Below are 10,901 nucleotides of genomic sequence, written 5' to 3' on the forward strand. Positions count from 1 at the left end.
TTATACTTCCAGATAACAAAGAACTTACTGTCAGTGATATGAGAGCTACCGAATGCTACCTGGGCCTACGAACTGGCCCAAAGCATTTGAGCTAGTGATCAGTGCTGGAGTTCAGAACAAGTCACCCCAAGATGTGTCTCTGTAGTATGGGGGATGTTCTGAGTTAAAGGCAACTTCAACCTCAGGCTCATGAACTTCTGCCCCTCCGTTGACTACCTAGAATAACTTGAATTAGGGGCCTTGCCCATACATGATAAAAGGTTATCAGAGATTACCTCTTTGACCTTTCTATAGGGCAAGACGAACTTCTATTTACTAAATATCTGCTCTCCCTGCAATGAGTCTTTGAAGCCCCGAAGGCACCTTACCTCATCCCTAGCTCAGAATATCTTGTATACCCATGTTCCATTTCGGTCTCTGAACCTCCCCTGCATGTTATGTCTCTGACTCTCATGTATGCAAGGTTCTCATCCATATGAATGTATAAACTTGGTTATTTTCTCCAGATAATCTGTCTCATATCTACTTGATTATTAGACCTGCCAAAAGAAACTTGACGGTAAATGAAAGTTTCTTCTGCCCCACATCAGAAAAGTGCAACAAACCCTGTTCAACAGGGTTTCTGGGCCGTTAAGATTTTATTCTACCCTTCTTTGCCAAAAACAAAACTTCTCCATCAAAATCAAGGTGGCAGCAACAATTTTGCTTTACCTACACTTATCCACCCTGAATTTAAACAACCAGTACACTACTAACTTTCATTGCTACAATTCTCAGAATATTTATTTATCTCTGTAAATAAGCTAACTATGTGGCTCAAAAATTAGATATCCACTTTCTAACAGTCTCCCAGTGAAATAAAATATTTGCTTCAAAAAACTATGGGGTGAAGACACTATCATGAGATGGAGGAAGGACTGCTAATGGGTTTTTGAAGGGGAGGACGGTGAAAACGTGAAGGTTACACAAACTGTACACTTTAAATAGGTGATTTGTATCATCTGTGAATTATATCTCCTAAAACTGTTGTTAAAAAAAAAACAGCTATGAAGCCTAAGTCATCTAGATAATTTATCAATTATTGATTCACATTCTAGAGAAAATTGGAAACTGATTTTTTTAAAGGATACACTTGAGCTTCTTGTAAACCTATATATCCTATACCTATAGGGAGGATGGCCATTTAGGTTCATTAATTTTTACTAAAGGATCTCAACCCTAACCTATAATCCCAGTAAGCAACACAGAATAAACATCCCCACTCGATATAACCTTCAACTGTTGGCGAACTTCTATTAAAATCTCTTGACAGTAATTGGAGGGATGCTAGAACTGAAAACCTGAGTGAATGGCTCCTCTGCCTTCTCAGACCCACCAGAATGACAGACTGGTTGAATTGGTTATGTTGTGATGTTAAATGTATACAAAGCCATGCATTCTGCTGCGTGGATGAATAAAGTGAAGTATGCAAATTTAAAAAAGAAAATCTCTTGACAGAGAAATAGAGCATTTGAAGATCAAGTCCACCTATCCCATTAGAAAATGTAGATTTACCCTTAAAGAAGCCCCAAGCCATTAAACAACAGTATGTGTGACTATAGGGTCTTAGCAAGCAAAAAGTATTTTTCATGAATAGAGTAAGAAAAAGTACAACTACAACAAGCAGTCCTAGAAAATGCACCACTATCAGATGGGTACACAGGATGCTTTCCCACTGCCTTGGTTCAGTCTTCTCTATATCCTTCTGTGACACAAGACATTTCCCTCAGAAGTAAATGCCAGGAAAACTTCTCTAAGGAGCTGATATGTTTTCCCCCTTTATCTGCATTGAATTGTAAGTGATGGCCTCCAAGATGCAATTCAATTTGCATAGGGACCTATGGTCAGTCCATGCCCTTTCTAACCTGCTCCCCCACAGTAACTCAACTATCAGTTGTATTTTATTTTCTGTTTTTAACGCTTATGTTTGCCTCAACTGCTTCATGGATATTAATAATAGAATAAATAAGAAATAGATTTGGGGTGTAAGTGTATTTTAACACCACCTCGGTGCAAAAGAATGTGTTTCCTAAAGAGCTTTTGCTGAATGCCCAAGTCCTGGAACAAAGATGACCAATAAACGTTTGTTACTATGAATCTACTTTTTTACTGAAAGTAGAATGAGCTTTTATATGTCTATTACTAGGCAAGAAAATAAAACTAAGCAACATTACAGGTATTTTCTTTAACTGTAAGTTTTGCAGTTTAACTTTTTTGGCCTTCTACTTTTCTCTTTTGTTCTAACGTCTTCAGTATTATTTTTAATCAGTATTGTAAGAAGCTGGTTAATTCTGACGTTAATCATTAAACTATCCACAGAAAAATTACACAAGAGAGCTCAATAACTCTTTAGCTAATTATCCAAGCTGTGGACAAACCTTATGTCCTGGAGATAAGAAGATCGAATGTATTGGTTAATCCCTTTTAAGGTACTAACATTAACAAACTTTCCTCCCACCTTATAGTAATGTCCATGCTCAATAAGTTTTTAACTATCCAATATCAGCCCTGGTTTCACACGTTTGGAGAAAGGCAAGAGTTTTACCAACTGGCCCTTAACACACACTACCACACACGGAATCAGCTGTACCAAAGCATCGTTTTCTAAAAAAAAAAAGCAGTCTGAATTTTCAGTTTGTATTTTACGTTCACTTTCAAATGAAACTGGTAGGGACTAATTAAAACCTAGTCATCTCAAATGAACAGTTTTCTATTTTCTCCTAAATATACACCCGATACTCACCGACCTTTCAAGCCACACACATCCCAAAGGGCTGTCACCATTTACTCACTCAGAGGTTCGAGGGCTCCGATGTCACGGTCCGTGCACTCGGAGGCAGAGCACTATCAATCGTTTATGTAAACGCTGAGATGAGTCCGCCAGACCTTCCGAACATACCCTAAGGAAGCAGATCCTGCTTCACGATGACATCCAGCATTTGTACTGTGTTTTCTAAACCGTGAAGCTTTTCCAAAACCTCCTTGGCTCCTTTCCAGACTGCCTCCTTCCTGCATCTCCCCAGTCTGCCTGACCGCCCGGGACTCCCTCTCCCCTCCAGCGCGCTCGGGACTCGGTCCGTAACCACTGTCTCAGGACCGAGCCCGCGCGCGCGCGCGGCCAAGCCCGGCCCGAGGCGACCTTCCCGCCGACACCCGCAGCCCCGCGGGCAGTCCCCCACCGCGCCCGCGCGCTCCCCACAGGGCCAGCACTCACACGCGCGGCGAACAGCCTGGGAAGGCGCGGTCCGCGGTGGTGGTCACGGTCACTGTCAGGGGTGGCAGACGTTAACCAGGAGAGCCGGACGGCGAGGAGGCGAACGCTGAGTAGAGTGAACGCAGGCTTCACATCGCACGCCTTTGGCGGCGGCCGGGGAGAAGGCGGGGCGGCGGCCCCTCCCTCACGCCCGGCTCTCTTGGGGACAGAGCCCTCTGCAGGGCGGAAGGCGTGGCGCTGGCTGCCTGGCTGCGATACACGCCTGGACGGACCGTGTCCCCTGTAGCGTAGTTACCGAGTTCCGTACCCGCTAGCCAGGAAAACTGAGACTATCCCGGAGCACGCAAGGACAACTCCAAACTCCTTTCTCCAAGGCTCTTCTGAAATGGACAGTTGGCGATTAGCCCTGGTAATCCCAGGACTCTTCCCCAGCTGAGCAATACTTTCTCTGGCCTGGATGGGTTGGGTCACTGCCGGTAGCGTGCGCCCCTAAGCACCAGGGGACGCTGACGGCCTTGGCTTTTTTCAGTTTCTTTTATTTTTAATTTATTTTTTTATGCGAAGCAACCCTTGGTTGACCTCACAGACTGTAAGGACCTTGTCAGTTTATAATCCCTTATTTTTTAGCACTACAGCACCTGGTCTTCCTAGGTAGTCTCCCATCCAAGTACTAACCAGGCCTCACCCTGCTTAGCTTCTGAGATCAGATGGGATCTGGCTTGTTCAGGGTGGCCATAGACTTTTTTCAGTTTCAAACCTTGCCCACCTAGACAAGTAGGAGGTCACTGTTGAATAAGCTTCCGAGAAATTAGCTTCCCAGAAATTTTTGAGGCCAAGAGCTAATAAAATCAGGAACTAAATCTACGGGGGGTGTGGGAGGGCAGGGAGTGATGAGGAGAACAAAATTTTTTAATGAAAATATAACTGAGAACAGTTTAAAGGTATTCTTTGCACTCCTGTAATAAACACTTCTTTGCAAGACACTGATCACGTGGAAAAGTTGGAAAGTAATTGTACAGATTCAGGAAAAGGGTTTGTTATCAGGCTTTATGAGCATGTATGGCTGTGCCAAAATTCACCTGTTGCATACACTTTCAGAAATTAGTACTTGTATCTAGTTTCTGGTTTGCTTTTACAAACAAAAATAATATCCATTAAGCTATTAAAAGCAACACTAGGAATTAGTGTTAACTCTCCATTGCAAGAAAGTTTTAGCCACGAGGCCTGAATGAGAAAATGGATTATGCACAATTTTTTTAGAATTTTAAAAATACCATGCTGTATACTTTTAAATGACTTAAGAGTATATGTCTAGGATGAGCCCAAACACTGGGGTGAAATTGTTTCTATGCATTAAACTTCTGAGTCAATTTAAAGACCCTTATGCAAATACATTTGTCATTTTAAGCTAAGGTTGGGAAAAATTCTTGAGAGATGGCTCTTAATAATTGTTGGCAAAATTGAAAAACACCTTCTAAAAAAAAAAAACTTTATCGATATTAGTAAAGATAAAACAATTTCCAGCTAACTCTGAAGGCAATTCCAAGAGGAGAACTTATAAAAATGGAGAAAACACCATGGAATTGAATAAAAGGACATTAAAAAAATAGTAAGTTGAATATAGCATTCTGCAATTACGTGAAATAAAAACAAACCAAAATTTTATACATAGAAAATAGAATGGCATACAAGAAAATGTTCATTTTCTGGGTAGTAACATTATGGTTCTTTTTTTTTTTCTTCTACTTTAGAATAATTTTCTTAATTTAATATGATATAATGCAGATATACAATTTTTATATTGAAAAATGAATTTTGTTAAAAACAAAATAAATTGATAAAATGTCAGTATTTGTTTTTAGTCAGTAAAAAGTACATATAAAGACACATGATAATACAGAGTAATATCCTCATCCAAAATAGAGCTAAAACCACTAAAACAAACAACAAAAAACTTTCTGACTTGTTTTTAGTCTAATTTTTAAAATATTTTAGATTGTGATTTTTTTCATATTGATATTTTTTTCATGTATTTGCTAGCTAAAGCTATATTAGATCCTAACGTCACCCTAATAACTTCCCAAGCTGATCATTGCTGTCATATTCTGTTTGACAAATTCAGATTAAAGTCATTGTTACATAAATGTATTGTATTGTAAAGAAATGAGTCATTTTAACTCATAAGTTAGTATTTTATTTTGCGTTAATTATTTTTCAAGGGCCCTATTTTCTCTTTTAGTGTTTTGGTATTTTAGATTACAGAATATTATGGAGGGAGGAACCTAAGGATAACCTTGCTAATTTTACAGATGAGTCACCTAGTCCAAAGGTGAACAATTTATACAAGGTCAAAAGTCAAAAGAAAAAACAAGTGACTCAGCTTTTCTCTGACCAGGGCCTGCTGCCCTCCACCTCATGATACCATTGTTATTTTACCTGAAAAGAGTAACTGCCCAGTGTTTATAGAGCCTGGTATTGGAACTCTCACTAAATGTGTTCTCAATCTGGCACTTTTTCTTTTCCATTTAACTAAACTTTTTTCTCTCTTATTATATATCAACAAGAAGAAAATAAAAATCGCCTATAACCCATAAGCCATATGCCATCTGTTTTAAGTTTTTCTCTATATTTTCTTAAAAAAACAAAAGTGGGTTTATATACAAAGCACGGGGATGAAGGGCATCATCTCTGGAGTCCAAGGGCCTTTGTCTGAATCCTGGCTCTCCCAAACCCTGAAGATTTGAACTTGAACTAGTTGCTTAGTCTTTTAGCGGAGTTATTAGTAAACAGGAGAAACAATCTCTCAAATTAGTTATAGAAAATAAATGAGATAATATGCATGTAAAGCACTGAACAGAGTCATTATCACTAATTAGCACTCAATAAATGGTAGCTATTATTTGTAAACTCCTCTATTGCAAACATGGTTCCTTGTCATTCAATAACTTTTTACAACTTTATACTCAATGACTGCATTGTATTCAATTGTTTGTCATGTACCAGAATTAATTTAACCAATCTTTCTATTACTCTCAAAAGATCCTTGTAGCTATGTCGGTGCACATAATCATATAAGTTTCAAAAAGGAAATTGCTAGGGTGAAAGGTAAGGCCCATTAAAAAATTTTAATACATATAGACAATTTTCCCATGCAAACTCTGTGCCAAATTCAGTCTCCCAGCAATTTCAGAGGTTGTTCGTTCTCCTAAACTCTCACAAATTCTGAATAAAATGATAAGTTTTGTTTTTAATTTGGTAGATGACAAATGGCATATCAGTGTTTTAATTTATATTTCCGTGACTTAAGGAGTGAGAGTAAACTTTTTAAAAATGTTTTGTGATCATTGGTGGTTTATTTGTAAATTTTCTATGTAGGCCTTTTTCTCATTTCTTTCTATTAATTTTTTAGATGGCAGAATAAGTAAACAGAAAGAGTCTGGATCTCTGAAAATTTGCTGGACTATCTCCAAGCTGCTTAAAGTCACTATCATATTGTATGTGCCTTGCAAACAAACCACAGAATTATCAGAATTAGACTTTCTTTACCATTCTAATTGAAAGTTTGGGGGCCATCTAGAGTCCCCACCTTTGGCACACTCATTGGAGATCTTAGATGAGCGCTGGCAGGGGTGAGGTGTCTCACTGTGGTTTTGCAGGCAGTGTGCATGGACATACATAGACAAATAGGGAAGATGTCCTCCAGTGATGGGAGCAGACAGACTCATTCATGAAATCACTTGAGCCTCACTTTTGAAAACTTCAAAAATTACTGGGAGTTTTTTTTAAAAGAGGAGGTGGAGGTAGTAATACTTCTCTCCAATAATCACACCAGTGAGGGGCTATTTTGTATGGTTTTCCCAAGGGTATCAGTGCTTGATGGACTGTCAGCAAAAGACGCAGGCAAAGGAAACACATTCATTTAATGTTGTTAAAAGATATGGCTTATTATACAGAATGGCAACCAAAACAGTCTTCTCATTAAAGGAAGAAATTTCCTGGGCCTATAACTCCACAAATCAGGTGTCCTCATTTCAAAGCTGCCATGTGGACCTATGAGAGGCTCTCTTCATTTCTCTAAGGGGATTTTTAATGTGCTCTGTTAAATTAAAAAAAAAAAAAAATTAACTCCCACAGCTGAAAGTCATTTTGTGAGTTAGATTTTGCTGAGCCAAAAATGCTAGCCAGGAAGATCAGAGCATGGATTCTAAACCACCAGCAGCATGGTTAGGTAGAAAAGACAGCATATTCACTGCCCCAGAGTTTTCCAAGCATTTTTATATATCAGGGAGGGGGAAGAGGGAAGAAAGAGATGTCTGAAGGAATTTACATGAGCTATAGACAAGGGCTGGGAGAAGGTGAGGCAAGGCCAGCCCTGGGATAGACACAGAGTCCCATAAACGAATGTCCACTCCTGTAGATTGGCTGCGGGCGGCAGCCCAGGAAACCCACCAGTGGAGGCTCCTGGAGTTAGATGGTGCCTGGCTGAAATAATCTGAGGTAATAGCCACCTGGAAATTAATCCAAAGTCCCTACAGGCAAAACAGGAATGCGAGCAGTCTCTTGTCAGAGCTGGTCAGCAGCTATAAACAGACTAACAGTTCTGTCTCTTTCACTCTTCGGCAACTGTAATTTAATTTAGAACACCTCAGAATTTTCTCCTTGTCATTCTCCTCTTTTCATCCAGGTCATTCGAAGAAAGCATCGCCGATGAACGTCTGCAAGATTTTAATTATGCTTAAATTATGCTTTAATTATGCTTAAGCATGCAGTTCGGCTTGTCGGGCCAAGGTAGTATAAGGTAAGTGGCCAGTCTTGATGACTTTTTAAATAAGTTAGTTATTTCATAACCAGCAATATAGTTTCCATTTTTGTTTTTTAAGTGAGAACCATCAGTATACCAGGATACATCAGCTTTAGGTGTTGGAGTTTCTTTTAAATATTTCCTAGGAAGCAAAATAGTGACAGTCAGCAATATGCGGTCACCGAATTCTGCGGGCAGCAAGGTTACTGGATGGAGTGTTTGGCATATCATTAGGGTGATGTGGACTGCCAAAAGGAGAGTTGTCTCATACAAAGTTATCCCGCTGACAGACAGGTGCCACGTAGGATGTGAGGTGTGTAAGGCTTCCACTGCATGGGAAGCATAAATGATTTAGGGAGTTCCTGCAACAATGTCTTCAGTAGCTTTCACTAAAAGGACAGTAGCGGGGACTGCTGGCAGGCAAGGAGGCATTCCCTGTGCTACACAATCCAACTGTTGACTATAAGATCCTAAAGGCTGATGAGATCCTCATGCTTCTGCATGAGTACCCCTACTGTAGTGTCATCTTGTTCATGCACAGACAAAAGGACAGGTCACAGTTTGGATGACCCAGAGCTGGAGGATTGCTCAAGCTGTCCTTTAAAGTCTTAAAAGCGTTTTGTTGTTCTACTGACTAAATTAATGGTTCTGATAAGCAGATATGCAACACCTCATTCCTGGTTTAGGAATCAAGGAAAAAGTAGGGATCCAATTGCAACAGTACCCTGTCAGTCTGCAAAAACCTCTTAATTGTCTCTTAGTAATTGGCTTAGGGTATCTTTGCACACCTGCCAAACAATCACCATCAAGCTTAAGTTCTTCAGAAGGTAGAACATGGCCCAGACTCACCAATATACTGCATTTTCTCCTTAGATAACTAATGTGCTTTGTCAGCCAGAGCTCAGAGCATTGTATAGCTGTTTTTATTGCAGGCCTCAAAACAATCAGCACAGAGTAGTGAGTCATCGACATATTGTAGCAAAACTGTTTTCTCAGAGAATGTGAAATCATTTAAATCTTGCTCCAACGTTTGCAAAAAGTTGGATTTTGAATAATTCTCTATGGCATATACAGTCCTGGTGAATTGCTGATTGTCTTGGGTAAAGGCAAATAAGAATTGTTTTTCTGGATTCACAGGAATGTTAAAGAAAACACTGCATAAATCAATGACAGTGAACACTCACTTCTTGGTGGAATACTGGTGAAGAGAGTATGTCAATTTGGGACAAATGGATGTCTTGGAATTCCTATAGGATTTATGGCTCACAAGTCTTGAACAAATTTCCAATGTCTGTTGTAAGGTTTCTTAACAGGCAATATTGGGGTATTACATAGGCTTATACAGGAAATGACTAACCCTTTCTTTATATATTCTTCAATTATTGGTTTTATTCCTTCTGTTGCCTGCATGCTGAGGGGATATTGGTTAACCTGTGATAAGGTATGAATTTATCAGTGGTGATTGTTATGGGGTAGCACTGTGAATTCTGCCAACATCAGTGTTGGAGAAGGCCCATGAGAGTGGTTAACAGTTAGATATTTTGGGTTACTCTCAAGAAAAAGAATATTTTCTTTACCATGTCCTTTATGTGCCCCATTAATTTCATTTGTGTCTCCATTTGAAAAAGTATAGTGCAATGTTAAAGATATTTTCCCTTAGGAGAAAAACTTATTGAGGGCTTATGTTTGTGTAGAATGTCTCGACCTAATATATTTACCGGTTAGATAGACTGATTAGAAAGCAGTGAGTGTCCATTAATGGTACTAAAGAAAAAGTGAGGTTTGGAAAGAGGTATTGTTTATGTGGCGTTCTCAATGCCTAAGACTTCAATTTTCTTAGTCCTCCGAGGGAGGGATCCTCAATCAGCACGGGGTTTAAGGCAGAAAGGGTGGTGGTACTGGTGTCAATTAGGACAGGATAATAGCCTGTTCCTTCATCAGAGACTGCCGCAGCTGCAGCCTCAACTGCCACTGCCGGGACAGCTTCTTTCGCCTCAAGAGGAGGTTCTGGGAGTATTGCACTTGATGGTTGGGTTTTAATTTTAAAAGGATTCATTGAGATGGGTTCAGAGGGTCAGGAAATAGCTGCGAAGGATAGGGGAGTTGGTGGGGAGGAAACGATTCCAGGGCAAGGGGGAGGGGTTGCATAAATGGATTCGAAGATTGAAAAAGAACTAGTACTAGGGAAAGTTTCTTTGCGGCTTTCCAAAACTTTCTTTTCTTCTTTTAATTTACTACAGGTTTCAGTCATTTTAGAAATAGCTTCTTGTGTGAAGCTATTTTATATCTGCAGCTCACCTTCTAGCTTCAGCGTACCAATTAAAATAAACTTCCCATTCTAATTGCTTAGTACGTTTAATTCCTAATTTAGCTCGTAAAAAGACCAATTTTTCCAAACCAGAAGTGCTCCATTCGGGGAATTGTAGAGACACGTCACCTTGAGTAAGGTTAACCCATTTAGAGATGAATGTGCACGATTCGGTCTCATATTTCTTATTCATGGCACCAGGAGGCATTTTGTGGCGTGGGGCCGGGGACGTGTCAGAAGTTTGATTTTCCATAATTTAAATTGCTCTCAAACGGCCAAGGCTGGGAAGTTGTTCCCGTCAGCAGAGCGCTGCGTGGCGGAGGGTGCTCTCCCAGCTGCGTCGGGGGCCACTCCCTTACGTGACTCGGGGGCTCGAGGTACCGAGGCGACCAAGCCCTTTGGGTACCTCCCCGACGCGCCTGCGACGTCCCTTCTGACCCACGAGCTAGGGGTGTATTCTTCTGTTGGGGGCCCGGCGAGACCCACAGCACTTCACAGATTTATTTATGAGTCCAGACTCTTTCGTAAAGAGTCTAGAA

General features: G+C 40.2%; 1 protein-coding gene and 1 pseudogene across 6 annotated transcripts in view; both read right to left on the minus strand.

Moving 5' to 3' along the window:
* Window positions 1-3,693, minus strand: part of ABCG2 (ATP binding cassette subfamily G member 2 (Junior blood group)) — a 58,787-nt gene extending 55,094 nt beyond the window's left edge. For 4 of the 6 annotated variants that reach the window (XM_006910716.3, XM_006910715.3, XM_015588477.2 and 1 more), the window contains exons 1-2: window positions 3,254-3,691; window positions 2,832-2,939 (exon numbers count right to left, since the gene is read on the minus strand). Coding sequence is in view for 1 of the 6 variants with exons in the window: in XM_025046008.1 (XP_024901776.1) it covers window positions 2,783-2,823 (41 nt within the window). In the remaining 5 variants the exon portion in view is untranslated. Of the gene's footprint in view, window positions 1-2,782; window positions 2,940-3,253 lie in introns of all 6 variants that reach the window. The other 2 variants (XM_025046008.1, XM_015588478.2) reach the window with 2 other exon arrangements.
* Window positions 3,694-3,879: 186 nt separating this feature from the next.
* Window positions 3,880-3,993, minus strand: LOC112478912 (annotated as a pseudogene).
* Window positions 3,994-10,901: the final 6,908 nt, after the last annotated feature.

This window comes from Pteropus alecto, unplaced genomic scaffold (genome assembly GCF_000325575.1).
Source record: "Pteropus alecto unplaced genomic scaffold, ASM32557v1 scaffold63, whole genome shotgun sequence".
Classification (NCBI taxonomy): domain Eukaryota; kingdom Metazoa; phylum Chordata; class Mammalia; order Chiroptera; family Pteropodidae; genus Pteropus; species Pteropus alecto.